The sequence below is a fragment of the Phocoena phocoena genome, chromosome 18, assembly GCF_963924675.1.
Source record: "Phocoena phocoena chromosome 18, mPhoPho1.1, whole genome shotgun sequence".
NCBI lineage: Eukaryota > Metazoa > Chordata > Mammalia > Artiodactyla > Phocoenidae > Phocoena > Phocoena phocoena.
The window spans coordinates 77,019,183-77,036,676 of record NC_089236.1 but is presented as its reverse complement, the minus strand read 5'-3'; the positions used below and the strand labels follow the sequence as shown (position 1 = coordinate 77,036,676).

Sequence of the window (17,494 nt, the reverse complement as noted above, 5' to 3'; positions counted from 1 at the left end):
GCTTCTTTTCCAACAACTTAATAGGAAACAAATATATAGCAAAATTAATAGTGTAATTATATCACATTTTAAACCTTTATAATATTACAATAAACAATTGTTTAAACATTCATAAAAATTTTAAATATTTTGGCGTCTAGTTTGTGATAACACAAACTATAGTGTGATAACACACTAGTTTCTTATTATAATAGAAAATGAATATAAAAGATAATGACCCACGCCCAGACAGGAAGTCCAGGGTAATGAACGGCGCGATGCATGTGCTCTGCCCCCCCTTTCCCGCTCCGGTAATGACAAGTTCTACCACCGTGAGCAAGTTTCATAAATTCCCAAACCTCCTTTCCTTTACTCTAAGCAGAATAACCCCTTCAGTTGTTATCAGAGTCCGTTGTATGAAGTGCTCGGCTTGGCGCCTGGCACATGGTAAGCATTCAACAAATAGCAAAGATTCGTTTTGTTTTTGTTAATAATAGTAGAAAATATTTACACTTTACTTACTATGTGCCAGGAACTATATATATATATATATATATATATATATATATATATATATATATATATATATATATATATATGAAGTTATATATAAATATATCTAACCATACACACACAGTCATATATATGTACGAACGCATATGCGTGTGTATGTATAAATAACTTCTTTTAATTCTCACAACTACTGTCTCAATTTTATAGAAAAGGAAATTGATGGATTAAGTAAATTTCCCAAGGTTCAGAGCTTATAAATAGTGGAGCTGGGATTGAAACCCGAGCACTCTCTTGCAGAATCGTAAGTTACGTTTAATCACCGTATCTGAATAACGATAAAGACATATAAGGCAGAAAATTAGCATAAACCGAAAACTACTGAACAAATATAAATATATGGCATTCTTTCATTGTGCACTGCTGGTCCGCGATTCAAGATTAAACTGAAATGAGGTGTGTGTGTGTGTGTGTGTGTGTGTGTGTGTGTGTGTTTTAATCTTTACTCATCCATTTGCCCAATAGGTGGCGCTAAACAAATGTGTTAAGAGAAATACAGAAAAAATGCAAAACCAATACAGTTCTGCCGCTCAACTTTAAAACAACATAATGAGAATATTGTGCCATAATAAAACTTTAAATAAAAATATAGGCAAAGGGAAGTAAGTGTACATTTCCTCAGTATTTACTGCTTCAAATTTTACTGGCATGATTTGTTCCTATTTTACATTGGAATTTTTTTCTATAAAATTTTCTTAGTTCTGCCACTAAAAGTTACGCGCACTTATCCTGGTAGTAGTTAATCAGCTGGATTTTCTCAAAGTAAAAACTTGTAGCCTCCTCAATAAAAAATAAGGGCTTAATCAAGGTGCCCCCATCACTCTGTGAAAGCAGTTACTCAATAAATATTTATTTAAGTAATTTAAATGGAACCGAATGTCTTAAAGTTGAAACTCATTTGGGCCAGAATTAGTGAAAAGTCCCAGGCAATTGTGTTTTTTCCCAAAACATGACTTTTATGTTCCAATAAACCTACTGCCGTGGAAAGTCCCTGCTTCCACAGTTTGAAATTCAAATAATGCGACTACAAACAACCACCCTCTTAACCAATCTCAGCTGTTTTGAAATTGTCCAGGGAAACAAAAGCAGTATCGACAGTGATAGGATTCAAACCCACCTGCCCATGGGGTAAAGCTCACTCTGAAGCCCATCACGAAGGCAGAACGTAAACCTACGTAGACTTTCAAGACGGACAACTGAAGTATAAGATTAAAATCCAGGAAAGTTACAGCTGTGTGTCCTTTAAAAATATGTGCATTACCTGCATAAAATTACCGAAAATCATCTCTGGAGCTCACCTTCAGATACCAGTTAGATCTCTTTCTCTCCCTCTCTGCACCCTCTGTGGAGAACACTGCTCACCGTGAGAGCATGGAACTTAGAAAGGGCCAGCTTCCTCCCAAACCCCTTCCCTTTGTGTGTCCCACCCCCACCCCAACTCCGGATAATAACCTTTAATCTATAAATCTTTAATTCTGCCATCGATGTAAACCACAAGGAAAATGTTCTCTACGCCTCAGTTTCTCCACGATTCTGTGCTGAAGACCTACCGATATGTCCTTCCTGTTATGTTGCTACCGTTCTTCTACTAGTTATTCCTTGGAAACTGCTCATCAGCATGACCTTCAATGACTGTTCTTCTCTCACATTATGCTAAGATGTAGGGCAACATGATTTGGTCCAGACTCAACCAGTATCTCCCAGCGGAAGATACCATGTGTCTGTTTGCCGTGCACGTGGCCCCTCGGGGCAGCATCTTGCACGTGTCTGCCCTGTGGTATCTCCAAGGGGTTGTTCCACCATCTAACTCTGCTCACTCACTCCTCTCTTTTCAGGGCCACCTAACGAACCTTCCGCTCACCTTGCCCTGAACATAAAGCCTTCTACTACGTTGCTCTGTGTGTGTATCAAGGATATTCTTTTCTACTCACCTCCTAAATACAATTTTTCTTTCATGCAGAAAGTACTGGCCCATCTCTTAAACAGACATAATTTCAGTGAACACCTGTGATGTTATAATGATTTACAGTCAGCTCATAACTTTTTCCAATGTGTGTATTTTATTACCGCACAGCACACACACTTGGATGCTGGGCAAAAACCGGCTGGGTAATTTTCGAGAATGTCTTGTACGCTGAATAAATGCATGTGGATGATCATTTAAAGGGAGACCAAAAAAAGCATGATGGACATGAAGTTTAAGCCATACTCAAACCTAAGACTGGAAATCACTTATTTATGACACCCTTACTTTGTCATGAGAAAGGAGTAAAATGAACAAATGAATTAGGAATGGTTTCACTTGAAATTTGCATTGACATTATAATACGGATTCCCAGATGCTAATTGATTTGGAAGCGTTATATCTATCTTACCCAAAAAAATGCAGCTTAGAATGTATTCACTACATAAAGCCAATTTACATAAAGTAATCCAATTTACATAAAGCCAATTTACATAAAGTAATCCAATTTACATAAAGCCAATTTACATCAAGTAATCTAGAATGCATTTTAGAAGTCACACTCTGCTCTTTCTCAAAGCATTGTTTTAATAAATGAGTGCTTTAGTCTATAATTTACATAGAGACTACGGTTTTTTGTCATTACAATTAAGCCAGTAGATCCTGTTATTTTATTAGGTAACCTGAGTCTACTTTATAACCGCATTGCTTTATAGATTCTCTAGTCCTTAAGTGCCATTAGTAAGCATATTACAATATCTGAACAAAGAGTTTACACTACTTTTCCCAAGTAGACCCAAAATGTTAAATTACTTTGAGCTGTACTGTAGAATTCTGCACATGCCCAATATATAGCTCGAGTTTAAGAGATGGTTATGAATTAAAGTCATTAATGAACACATACAATACCACAGATGCATTGTAGAGCTGATTTATCATATATTCTTTGTAAAGAGAAGAACTGAAACGAGAGTTTCTCCTTCTAATCCGCTGTGGCCTGGAAAACACCTGTTAACAAAACTTGCTAGAACAGTGTGAAAACATCAGTCTACTTGCAGGTGTCTCCTTGAGTCAAATGTCTGAGTTTTATCGTGTGAAATTTGACCTCTCCCTTAGCTGCTAATAGGACTTTGTGGCTCCTCATTCAATCCTGACAGTACGTTAGGTCTATGAAGTAGCAGGATAAGGTGTCTTCATATAAAAGCAAATGTTACTGCATACAATTTAAAATCAGTCTTAATTTGGGTGAAGGGAGTCAAAAGGTACAAACTTCCAGTTATAAGATAAATAAGTCCTGGAGATGTAACGCACTGCATGGTGACTGCAGTTAATAATAGTGTACTGTATATCTGAAAGTTGTTAAGGGACTAGATCTTAAAAGTTATCATCACAAGAAAAAGAATTCTGTAACTATGTGTGGTGATGGATGCTAACTCAACTCATTGTGGGGTAACCATTCTGCAGTATGCGCAGATATCAGATTATGCTGTACACCTGAAACGAGCACAATGTTATATGTCAAAATATCAATTTGGGGGTTGAAGGTTTATCACCAGCCTATTAGTGTCATCAAAGTTGACTGTTACCGGTTCTTTTACATACACTGAAACTTTATTATCACCTCTCAGTAATCCCCCCACAAAAGTTGCTTATCTGGCCAATCCCACCAAAGTGTCCCTTTCTATGTAAACAACGACAGACTCTAACTGTATTACGTATTTTCAGAGCAAATACAAAAAGGGTATGACGTTCAAAATATTTTAAAATATATACAAGAAAATAAACCTTGACGTGGACAATATTCATTTGCACCGGTCTTTTTTCACTTCTTTCCACAAATTTTGGTCAACTTATGGTTAAACCGATGGCCTATTAAGATGCCCCCTTTATTTGTAAACTGCATTTTTCTTGCTTCTCCGTAGTTTCTAACCCAAGCAAGCGACTTACATGTTTAAATTTGGAATCGAATATAGGCCTGCTGGAACCAGACCTACAGGCGAGGTGTCTCATTATTTGTTTGCTGGCTTCAGACTTCCCAGATCCTCTTTCTCCACTAAAATAAAATAGAAAAAAAAAAAAAAAAAAAAAACCACAAGTTTACGGTTCTGGAGAACATAGTAAAAAAAATTAAATAACCAGAGACAATTCTCAGGCACAAAGAAGGTGAGGAAATGACCTAGTGACTTTTAATGAGATGATGGTATCATTGAACACTCCTTTGCTGTACTATATACACAATAAATAAGTGTGTGTGTACGTTTGGGTGCCTCTGTGTGTGTCCCTGTGTACACACAGTATGGTGTTTTCGATGCCGGGACTGTAAATAAATAGGATGCCACTTCTGCTCCCCAGTATCTTACAGAGTAGAATCACATGATGCAGGTCAATTAGAGCAGAAAGGCCTTAGGCTGGAAAGAAAGACGCTTCCGCCTGTCCCCTGCTTTGTGAGTGCAGGTGAGTGGGGTGGCCGCCAGGTGTCGGTCCCCTACAGTCGAGATGCGTATTTGGTAGGGCCACACGTCTGGCCTGGTTAAATCTTTGAGTCCTCCAGGAAAGACGTTACATCTTCCTTGGAAAAGTCATTCAATCCTTCTCAGCTTTCCTCCTCTTTCCTTCAAAGTGAACATCAAGCATGCAGCTCCTACAACTAAGCCGGTAAAGATGGAGGAGTGACCAGGTAGGCAAGTGCCCAGTGCTCAGCAGATCCGAAAACGGCCTCTTTCGTCTTGAGGCTGCTGTCAGTTTTGACATTTCGTGTTTTCCGTTTTCCTTTAATCTAGGAACAGGCACCATCCAAATATGTCCTGCATGAGGACAGCGCTTTTGGTATTTCCCAGGCATACTTCATAAGTGATATAATTCCTATAAATAATGATTGTATTATATTCCTGAGACTAGGCAATATCGGGTTAACACAAAACTCCAACACAATAAATACTAAACCAACGTGGTCCGATATGAAATAAGGCTTTTACTGCATCTAGATGGAATACTCGTGAAAATGGTGTTTACTCATCGATAGCCAAAAGTTGAAAATACATATAAAGCTCTTTTGCTAGGGCTTTCTCAGGTTTCTCCCTTGAGCATTTGTTCTGATGAATTTGATTAAAGGGTGTTTGCCAGGAAAGAAACTGACACTTAATTCTCTTATTCACGTCTCAACTTGTTAATAAAACGTCTACTCCCCTCATCTGTGACTATAAACATTTTAACCACTTTTGGAGCGACCAGTTTAGCAGCCTCAGGGGAGCAGGTGACAGTGACCTGCGGAAGATACGAAAGAGCTCATTTTCTGGGTTCAAAGACCCTTCCTTTTAACCTTCTAATTGCAGAGCAGAAACAATCTAAATCTTTCATGATGGAAATTTAATGTCTACAATTATATTCCCTGTTAAAAAATCCTATTACCCAGCAACATAACTTGATGTGTCAGGCGTCTCGTTTTTAGAGAGATTTTGCTTGCATTCACTCAGGGATCAATCTTGAAAATACCATTTTCCTTTTTCAAATATTGCCTGTTCCTTCAAATGAGACTTACTGAGGGCCTACTACGTGCTGGAGTCTGTTAGTCTTCAGGGTAAAAGAGGTGAAAAGATACCGCTTCCTGCGCCATGGGCTGGGGATACTCTCGAGGAAGGAGTAGGTACATAATTAAGGTATAATTATAACAGGTGGGCACAGCTAGCAACGAGCCCACAGGAGAAGGGGCAGGTACATCTCTGGGAAGAAGCCAGGGGAGACTTCTGGGTGAGGTAGTAATTGAGCTCATTCTTGGAGAAGGGGCAGCGTAGAAGGCAGTGCTTATGCAACATTAAACACTCAACCAACACTCCCTGAGCATCTACTGAGCAAGTAGAAACAGGGGCGGGTCTCGAGTCCCTGCGGATCTGGAGACACAGAGCCTGGGAGGCTGTGGGGCTGACCCAGTGGTCACATGAGTCCCTTTTCCTTCTCCCCACCGTTGCCCTCACCCTGTGACCACATGTCGGGAAAATGATCAACTCTCTCGGCTAGCCAGAATCACATGCCTCTTTGCCATCTCATAAAATCCCACAACGATCACCACATTTCACTTTGAGTAAAATACAAAGAAATCTTAGAAAAAAGAAAAAATGGATATAATAGTCTTGGCCTCATAGCATATCAAGTTGAAACTAAAAATTCTAGTTCAACGTGTTCAAGAAACATTCCTTGATCTGAAAATCCACATCTATGATTAAACCAGACATTGACCAAAGATTTGGGGCGGCGCTGATGGGTCATGGACCCATACAAAATGTGAGGCTTAAATATGAACAGCCTTGTCTGCTAAATCTGTACAGGACAGAAGCAGGCCCTATGCTGCTTATTTCACAAGTTAGCGGCACACTCAGCATAAAACATTAGTTTAGGTTTGCTCAGCAAACTGTTAGGATAACGGATATTTGTCGTACATGCTCAAACAATTAATTAAAACCATCTATCAAGGCCTTCAGAAAATTAAAGCCAAGGTAGAACTTGGTGGGCTCCAAACTCCCAGTTCTAGCCCAGGACAGAGATCTAAAAATTGTTAAAAACTATTCCTTAGGGGCTTCGCTGGTGGCGCAGTCGTTGAGAGTCTGCCTGCCGATGCAGGGGACGCGGGTTCGTGCCCCGGTCCGGGAGGATCCCACGTGCCGCGGAGCGGCTGCGCCTGTGAGCCATGGTCGCTGAGCCTGCGCGTCCGGAGCCTGTGCTCCGCAACGGGAGAGACCACAGCAGTGAGAGGCCCGCGTACCACAAAAAAAAAAAAAACAACTATTCCTTAGGATGAAGCCTAGTGTGTTACGGGAGCCCATAATTATGAAGAAAATGAGAAATAAAATGAAAATTTGAAAATCAAATGAAAAATCCTCTGGCCTGGTACTGTAAATCATCTACTCCAGGAATATTTGAATTTTGATCTCCAAATCTTCAATTATTCTTTGTAAATGCTAATTATGGGACATAAAAGATACTCTGTAAATGATCTTTACACAAAGTATTTAGTTGAATTCTGAATTGACTCATTTTAATGTATTAATATAAAGGCAGAAAGCCTGTCGTAGTCAAGACAATCAAGGAGGTTGAGAAGCTACATGCAAACACCAATCCCAAAAGAAGAAAGACAATGGCTAGAGTAATAAGTCCTTATGATCATGGATTTGCTCTTCCTTTTTTTTTTTTTGCGGTACGCAGGCCTCTCACTGCTGTGGCCTCTCCCATTGCGGAGCACAGGCTCCGGACGCGCAGGCTCAGCGGCCATGGCTCACGGGCCCAGCCGCTCCCCTGCATTTGCAGGCGGACTCTCAACCACTGCGCCACCAGGGAAGCCCTGCTCTTCATTTCTCGAAACGTGAATGAAGAAATCTTTTTTTCAGAATAAGTGGTTGATAACATGGCATTATTAGCCTTTAAAAATGTCCCAAAGGAATATTAGTTCTGCAGAATATTAACAAATCTTGCTATTGTTAGAAAAACAATTCCATGAGCAAGTACATGTAAAAACAAAGACAAACAGGTTTCTTCACTGAAAGAACATGCTAGGCATTGTGAACTCTGTCTGTAATCGGTAGGTTCCCAAAGGATATGGATTCACCGGCCCCTCAAAGCTTCGCTAAGGTCCAAAGTCTTTGACAAGGATTAAGTGGACTCAATGAGAATTTAGTTAAGTCCGTGGATTTGTAACCATCATTTTAGGTGAGTTTGGGGGGACCTCTGCAAGCCTCCTTAGGTTAGCGGCACTGGGCGAGCCACGCTCTAGAGTCTGGCTGTGAGTGTGGATAACCTCCACTCGGGCTCAGAAGTCAGACTATTGGGCTCACATCCCAGCTACACTAACTATTTACTAGTTGGGAGACCCTGGACTAATTAGCAAACCCTTCTAATACTCAGCACCTGATACATAAAATGCCAATAATAATAACAATGAGGATACCTATCCTACAAGGTTACTAAAGCAATGAATAAGATGATACATGGAAAGCACCTAGAGGAGAGGCTGGCACTGAGCAGGTTCTCAATAAATATGAGTTGTTATTATTGTCAACACTATTACACACTCCCCACCATCTCACGATTTTTAAAAAGTGTTTCTCTTTTTGTGTAAGTGAGACCAGGAAACCCAACAGATAAAGCAGATGAAAGCAGAGTTGCTTGATTCAAGAATGCCCGGGTCCCCCACCCCACCCCAGGGGACACTTCCGAACAGGTGTAAAAACAACCATTTGCACACTATTTTGAAAACCAGAACACTTAAGTTCGCAACCCATCGATGTGACCCTCCATGGAATTTTTGATTAAATTCACAACGTAACAGTATATAAAGAAGTGCTTATTTAAATATTTAAATATTATCTGGGCTCTTTCCAGGTTTCCATAGTTACTCTTGTATCTCACTTGGACTCAGGTTGTGCAAAGCTTTATTCACACATTCAGTTTTCAACCAACACTACTGCTGAAATCTACGCAAAGCCAGGGGTATTTATGAAAGTCTCCCTCTTGTGGCAGTGTGGTCTGCTATAAAACACAATTCTCAATGCAGATCTTATCTTAATACCTAAATATTTCTTTATTCCTCTATCAATATATAATCACATTTCATCCCTACTTCTTGTGGTACACTTCTTTTTGACGTGAAGAATTTTTGCTCCAATCTAAATGCTCCCTCCTGAGCATCTTGGTATTTATGAGCTAATATTACCATTGCATTTCACTAAAAAATTAATTTGAGTGTATAATTTTGTTGACATATGAGCAAAGGTATAAATACCTAGAAGCGGGTGGGAAATCCCACATCTGCAAGGTCTTGCATGGTATTTTGCTCAGCACCACATCTTGGAGAAGGGTGGTACTAGTAGCGGGTGCCTCTCTTTCCCATGTTTTCTAAGGTTTGAAAGCAAGACACTAGTTCTAAGCTGTAAATCTTCAAAATGAAGAAAAAATTGGATGACTCTCGCGAACATAACGTTGAATGGTTGAAATGAGTTTCAGGTTCAGTTTGTTGATATCGATTCAGCTACACTCAGGGCCATTTCTAACAACAAAGGTGTCTCTCCTTTGTAACGAGTCAAGTGTACTCACTGCACACTTAGTGGACCACGAACTGGTGAGGGAGTAAATAAACGTAAACCAAAAGAAATGAGGACGGTTTTACCGCCAAGCCCTCAGGGCAGAACTGAGCCTGGAGCTGGGGTGAGGGGCAGGCTCACCTGAGAATGAAGCACTGAGGTCTCTGCTCCTGGAAAAGCTGGTGGAAGGCTCTCTCCGCACAGGAGAAAATGTGAGGTGGCAGAGAGGGGCAGGGCTGCCCCGCACTGCCCAGGTACAGCTGGGAGACCTGGAAAACAGGGCAGCACACAGGCAGGAATCTCCATGAAAAGGGTTCAGGATCCTCTACCTCGCGACGCTACTGACATATTTCCCATACACAGAAGCATATAAATCTCTAATTCTGAGTCTCACTTGTAAACACAAAACATTTGCACAATGCTGCCCTTCTCAGCACATTTTAAGCATCCGTAATGACAAAACGGAGACACACATCTGAGCCTTCATTATTTGGCTTGCAGGCTTTAAATCGCTTGGCTGTCTTCAAAGAGAGCAACTCCCCAAAATCCAGTTCAATAGCTCTCCATGAAGTAAGCTGAAACGGTGGCAACTTACATCAAATGCAATTTCTCTCAGCAACATTTAATTTCAGTAACATAAGATGGCAAGGATATTTAATTTGAAAAGAAAGCAGTTGTATCTGAAACATACAAAGTTACAAATTTCTCGGAAAAAAGACAAAATGAACTTGATTTCAGGGCAATGGTGATTTTTAATGATCGCCACGGTGATTCACTGCTAGTATTTTTAGTCCTTTCGAGTTTCGAGTGAATTGCGTTATATTAGAATCAAAACTAAATGATAGGAGGACTTGTGAGTCATGAAGAAATATCAGACAAATTTAATTTTTATTCTGCAAAATAACTGGCTTGTATCTTCAAAGATGTCAAGGTTGGAAAGTTCAAGAGTAGATTGAGGGACTGTTCCAAATGGAAGGAAATTAAATGCCCAGTGGTCAGCGCACCCTGTGATGGTGGACTGGATCTTTGGTTGTTTGGGCATCACTGAGACAATGGAAAAGACTTGAACGAAGCCTCCTGATTAAATGGTAACAGCTCTAATTTCCCGATTTTTGATGACTGTATGGAGGTTACATAGGAAAATGCCTTTGTTTGTAGTAAATACACAGTACATGTATTCAAGGTTGATGGGACAACATGCCAGCAAATTATTTTTAAATGGTTGAAGGAAAAAAGTTGTTTGTACTAATTATTTGCAATTTTTCCATAAGTGTAAAATTATTTCAAATTATAGGGGAAATAATTTTTTAACGTAGAATCAATGATCTACAGCTACAAGAAAAAATTGGATGACTCTCACAAATGTAATGTCGAATGGAATCTATCAGCTGCATATGAGAACATACTGTGAGATCCCATTTACAGAGAGCAAAAAAAAGCAGGTGAAACCAATCTATGTATGCTGTTAGAAGTCAGCGTGGCAGTACTTTGCGCAAAGGGTCAGTGATTGGAAAGAGCAAGTGTGGGCTCTGGAAGCTGGGAATGTTCTACCTCCAGTGCTTGTGGAAAAGTACACTCAGAGATGAGCACCTTCGTGTATGCATTATATCCCAATAAAAACATCAAAAGCCGAAGTCATTAAACATTGTGGTTCTGGTGCAGAGAGAGAAAAAGGAACCGCTAGAACAGACTACAGAACTCCACTCAGGCCTACACGGTGAGATTTGGGGGCCATAGGGGCTGTGTCACTTACCCTTAAAGGAAGCTGTCAAGAAAATTGATTATTTGTAAAGGAAACAAACATCACTATCTCATGCCAATCTGTAAAAATAAATTCCAACTGAATTTAAGTTCCAAATACGAACAGCAAAGCTTCACACATTTAGAAAAGTATGTAAAAACAGTACTCTTATGATTTGGGAGTAAGGGAATAGGGGTCAAAAACAAATTGTATTGGGAAAAATCCTACAACATCATAGCTAACAACTCCTGTTCAACCACAAACAGCACACATATAATAATAAAAAACTCAGGCGAAGACAGAGAGGAAAGTAAGCTGGGCATACAATCAATAAATCCTCAGCATTTTATAAATGACTCTCACAAATCAGTAAGAAAAACTGGAAACAAAATAGAAAATTGGGCAAACAGTGTAAGCGGAAAGGAAAGGCCAATGCGCGTGAGAAAAGATGAAAAAACAACTCTCTTCGTAACCAAGGAAATGCTATTTCAAACAATAAGGTGATACAGTACGCATGAACTATCGGTAACTTTATCAATAGTAGCTTAAATAACGATGGCGAGGGCCTCACTTGCTCTGTGCTTGCTGCTCTTCTCAGCATTTTACACTCACTCATCCAATTCTCCTAGGAACCCGAGACTTGGATAGGAGGATGATCGCCCTGCTTACAGATGAGGAAACTGATGCAAAGAAAAATTAGTGACAGGTCCAAGGTCACGTGGCAAGTTAGTGGTGGAGCTTGACTTCGAAATGAAGTTTTCTCTAGGGCTGAAAAACACATGTATAATACTGAGTGTTGTTCTAAGAAATTCTACGTGTAATTTGGCAGAAACTTCTAAACTTAAGGAGGTAGGTTTGACTAGCGATCTCTCTGTAGAAATTCTCAAACATGAACCAAGAACTACACACCAAACGATCCTCAGTACTCTCTGTAAGAGCAGAAAAAGAGTAATTCTACGATAGGGATTAATGAATAAATACAAATAATTGTGTATTAAAACAATAAAACACTACAGGGTATTTAGAATGAATTAACTAGACCCGAACCTTTCATCATGGAAATTTTTTTTGTGGTACGCGGGCCTCTCACCGCTGTGGCCTCTCCCGTGGCGGAGGACAGACTCCGGACGCACAGGCTCAGTGGCCATGGCTCACGGGCCCAGCCGCTCCGCGGCATGTGGGATCCTCCCGGACCGGGGTACGAACCCGTGTCCCCTGCATCGGCAGGTGGAATCCCAACCACTGTGCCACCGGGGAAGCCCCATGGAAAATTTTTGAAAGCATAATGATCAATGACGATTTTTGTTGTAAAAGAATATAGCTAGTATATTCTCTGAGTAAATTAAAACAGAAAATAATAGCATATGCAGTTTTTCTTACATATATTTGTGCACGTATACAGAATGAACAGACAGAAGATTGGATAAAAGGATAACTTCGGTGACGTATATGTATAGCCGATCCACTTTGTTATAAAGCAGAAACTAACACACCACTGTAAAGCAATTATACTCCAATAAAGATGTTAAAAAAATCTATTAACGGATAATAAAGAACAGTACATAAAAAAAAAAGGGGGGGCTTCCCTGGTGGCACAGTGGTTGAGAGTCCGCCTGCCAATGCAGGGGACACGGGTTCGTGCCCCGGTCCGGGAGGATCCCACATGCCGCGGAGAGGCTGGGCCCGTGAGCCACGGCCGCTGAGCCTGCGCATCCGGAGTCTGTGCTCCGCAATGGGAGAGGCCACAACAGTGAGAGGCCCGCGTACCGCAAAAAAAAAAAAAAAAAAAAAAAAAAAAAAGGGTAACTTCGGGTAGTGATTGCCATCTTTTGTGGAAAGGAACAGGCGGAAGTGGAACTCAGTCTGTGTTGACATTACACAGTGTCACTTAATCTCAGATACCATGTAATTGAAACACACCTTTATTTTCAGTACCACCCAGAAAATAACATTACAATTAAACTAGCACACCATGTCTTGGTATCACGTCTTTAAAGCTGCATCCCAACCTCAGGAGTGCATGTGAAAAAATACAGTACTTTTTATTTTAAATTTTTTAAGCGATATGACACACGTATGGGGGGTGGGCACACACTGTCTATTACGCTTGAACTTTTTGCATTTTGAATTATTCCAGAATTTAAAATAAATATAAAAGATATTTGAATGATAGTGACGTCTACACGATAATTCATAAGCCAGCTAGGAAGATTTAGCCCACCTTTGTTTTCTTGCAGGATAAATTTCTGTTTGGGGTTTGTCTGGTTTTTTTTAAACTTGCACTAACACTCTTTCACTTTCTCCCCAAGTCCAACCTGGCTCTAACCTAATTTTGACAAAATGCTTTTAAACTCCACTTGTTTTTGTAAAGTCCTAGTAAGGATTTCGTTAGATGTTATCAACACAGTGAGACCCGAAGAGGCAGGAGCATGCCTGAATCTACGTGTACGTGGGGTTCATCTCACATTCCTGCTGTGTTTCTTCAAACCTATTTGGAGTTCGGTATTCTCCTTAGGCTAAGTTTCACTAACATTAGATGTGGTAAAGAATCGTGAGTGTCCAAAATTTTTTCATGATAATCGAACCAATAACCTTTCTCAGTTCCCTTTTCCTGTAAATCTTCTTTTTCATGCCATGTTAGAGTCTGCATTGTAGAATACTCCGTTGCTACCACCTGGTAATACTCTGCTTGATGCTGATTCTACACTTAAGAAATAATGTAAAAATGAAATAATAATTTTAATAAAATAGCATTTTCCACTTATTTATATTGAACCTTGAAGGTTTTCACCAAGCCGTTCTAGTTTTCTGAGTGATTGACAAACCACCGACTCTACATTGGTTACCATGATCGTTACTAATATTATTGCATGTTCTCATTTGGTCCAGAAAATATTGTCAGGGTCAGACCCTTCCTTTCCCACAGGCCATCTCTCTCCATTTCACCTTATTCTCTCCATGTCTGTATCATTTGGGAACAAGAGGATTTTGGTCCGTGGGCATCTTAAGTGCTCTTTCACAAATGAGATGGCATCACATAAGCTTCATTCGGGTTATCTCTCGTCTTTGCTGGACTCTGTGATCCCAATAAATAAGGTCCTTCTTTACGGATCAATTCCCTCCTATTTTCCACTGTGCGTGATACGTGTCAATAAACATCCAGGAGATTTGCAGGATCCTGCCATGGTCTGATTTCTGAAGCCAACCATGCAGTGTGTAGCTTTTGAGAGTGCCATTCACGGGCCCCTAACATCAGGGTCCTGGTAATCTGTGGAACCTGATGCCAAGGGCTTGACGGGGCTTGGCTGCTGTTTTCACACCATCGTATGAACATGTCACTCTACTTGCCCGATTGGATTTCCCGCTCATTATCTTATACCTATATATAGATGACATACCCTGAAAAAAAAAGTTTGTTGTATACAAACAGTCACATACAATGACTAATTATATGTCTCTGGGCTCAGCATTTGGGTCCCTGAGAGTAGTCTGTCCTGCATCTGCTCTGGGGCTACAAGACCTGGATTTAAATTGTCTCTGCCACTCATGACAAAACTTTAGAAAGCCTAGTTAATCTCCTGAAGTCTCAGTTTATCCATCTGCAAAGAGGGAACGATAACACTTACACTGATTGGGTCCCTTTGGGGATTAAACGTGGTAGCATACGTAAAGCCCTTTGCAGCAGGCCTGCCGCGTGCTAAACCCTATACTAAACCCAGTAGACTTCTCCTTCCATGGCTAAGAAGCCCAGCCACCCTAGCTACTTGCCAAACCCCAACATGCCCGGCCATGGGGCCATCAGGAGGCCAGCAGCATCTGAAAGTCAATGGAATGTGAAAGCAGAGGAAGCCCTAGGCCTGGCCTCCCACACTAGGTGTCGTGGTACACTTTGGAGGAGCTTAATCTCATCCATAATTCGAGGATTCAGCATGACTGATTGGTCTTGTACTGCGTGTAGTCAAAAATATGACCTGTGAAGTCATCCCCGGGTATTTGTCATCCTTTTGCACACTGAGATTTCAAGGTGATATATCTCTGGTTTGTGAACTCCATAGTAAAGGTTATGGTGAGAAACAATCGAGAGAAGTCTGATACTGAGTGTGAAGAGCCGATGCAGATTCACTGCTCAGGCATTCATTCTCAGATGTGCACCTGCGCGTTGGTTTTCTGAATGCTGCTTTGCCAGTGCCGTAGGCTTGGTCCTTGAATGGCGCCATCTTCCCTGTGATTGTTACCTCCCCTCCCCCTTCTCCTCCTTCCCCTCCTTTTCCTGCACCTGCTCCTGTGACAGAACTCCCAAAATGATTATGGGTACCTGTAATCCCTTTTGCCCTAGTGGGTCATGCTTCCACACACACTTAGCCCAGGGATGAGGCTGGGGTAGGAATGGGTGGAATGAGGAGGGTGGGCAAGTTCCAAGGTAGTTTTAAGGCAATGGTGGAATTGACTTTTGGTAAGAAGAGTGGAAGGTGGGGTAGTGGGAGGTCCTCTCGTACCCGGGAAGCATCTCTGTAATAATTCTTAGTAGCGTCCTCTGCAGTTTAGAGAGAGTAATCTCTTTCTCTCTTCCTCTCTCTTTCTCTCGCCTACCCCATGCCCCTCCAGCATCTGCCCCTCCAGCATCTGCGAGTGCGTCCCTGCTTCAAGAACACACGTCTCCTCCTTTTATCTCCTGCTCCTAATTAGGGATTCTGTTTCGGACTGGAAGCAGCCTTGTGGCTGCACAAAACACAGAGAGCTCCCATGACAGTGTGTTTGATCCAAAAATACTAGGCAAAGAGATATGACAATATGCTTCGCTATCCACAGTGATGTGGACAACACAGCAGAGATCATGCTGCGTCTTCAGCGGCCTGGAATGATTTTCCACAAGCAATTTCTTTTTAATTTTGAGTCTCATGATTCAAGCTGGAAAGTCTTTTAGAAAAATGTATAAACGCAGTATCATATCCTTTCTTATTCCATTGCTTTAACATCGTCAATACTCTTCTGAAAGCGGTCATGATGTTCAAAGACCTCTAAACCAACTGACCTTGAATTAATCAAAAATACATGGGAAATAGAGTCAGTGTAACATTTGATTTTAGACGTCTGTCTAGGGACTACAATCATAAGAATTTCGCATTATAAGTGCAAAGAAATCTTTTGACAAAATAACATTCCTTGTCAATATTTTCTCAGAACAAATTAAAGTCACTCCTATCTAACCATTCAGTGTAGGATTTTCTGAGAAGCTTGATTTTACTTACTGCTTCGGTTTTTGCTTCGTAATCATTTGATACAAATAGGCATGTCTAGTGAGTGTTACTCTACATTATTAAACGGTATTTTAAATTTTATACTCACCATGGTGGAATAAATTGGAATCTCCTTGAATGGATTAACAAGCAGGAGGATGTCCCCAATAAAAGTCTGTTAAAAGGAAAGGATATAAATAGTTATTGGACCATATAAATAGCACCTTTAAAGTTAAAAATTATATAATTTTTAAATCACTGAGCAAAATATAGAGAATAAGTCAAAATCACACTTTACCATTTTGTGAATTGTTTTAGCTGTTTGTAAATAAATAGAAAAGTCAAATAAAATTAAACCAATAGGCTTGTTCCATTGAACACATAGCAAGTGAAATGACTGAATTCTAAGCATTTCTTATCTTAAAGGGGTTTTATAGTCACCAGTTGAATAAAAACATACAAAATTAAAACACACGGCCAAATGGAGTGGAGGCGGTAAATGGGGTGTGAATTCTATATCACTGCGTAAGAATAATAATAGACTATATAACAGAAAAGTTAGTAAAGCACAAAAAGCAAATAAAAATGATGCTAATTAAAAAAAAAGACAAGTAATGAGATGGCATAAAGAACAGGTGGACCAAATAAAAATCAAATAATAAAATGTGAGATTTAACCCCAAATACATCAGTAATTATGTCAAATGTAAACTACTAACTAATTAAATGACAAAGATTATGAACTGGATTAAAATGCTAACTCAAATATAAAGACTAAGAAAACTTGAATGTTAAAGGATGAAGCAAGATACACACGCAAACAGTAATTACTGCAAGAAACGTGGTTTAGCAATATTCAATTCATAGAAAATAGACTTTAAGGTAGGAAGCAGTACCAGTGATAAAAAGGGACATTTCACAATAATAAAATGATAAAT

General features: G+C 40.2%; 1 protein-coding gene across 1 annotated transcript in view; it reads right to left on the bottom strand.

Annotated features, from left to right (window-relative positions):
* MYO16 (myosin XVI) overlaps positions 1–17,494 on the bottom strand; it is a 404,938-nt gene that overhangs the window by 246,968 nt on the left and 140,476 nt on the right. The window contains exons 11-13 of the mRNA XM_065896022.1: positions 16,667–16,732; positions 9,721–9,848; positions 4,460–4,565 (exon numbers count right to left, since the gene is read on the bottom strand). Coding sequence (XP_065752094.1) covers positions 4,460–4,565; positions 9,721–9,848; positions 16,667–16,732 — 300 coding nt within the window. The remainder of the gene's footprint in view (positions 1–4,459; positions 4,566–9,720; positions 9,849–16,666; positions 16,733–17,494) is intronic.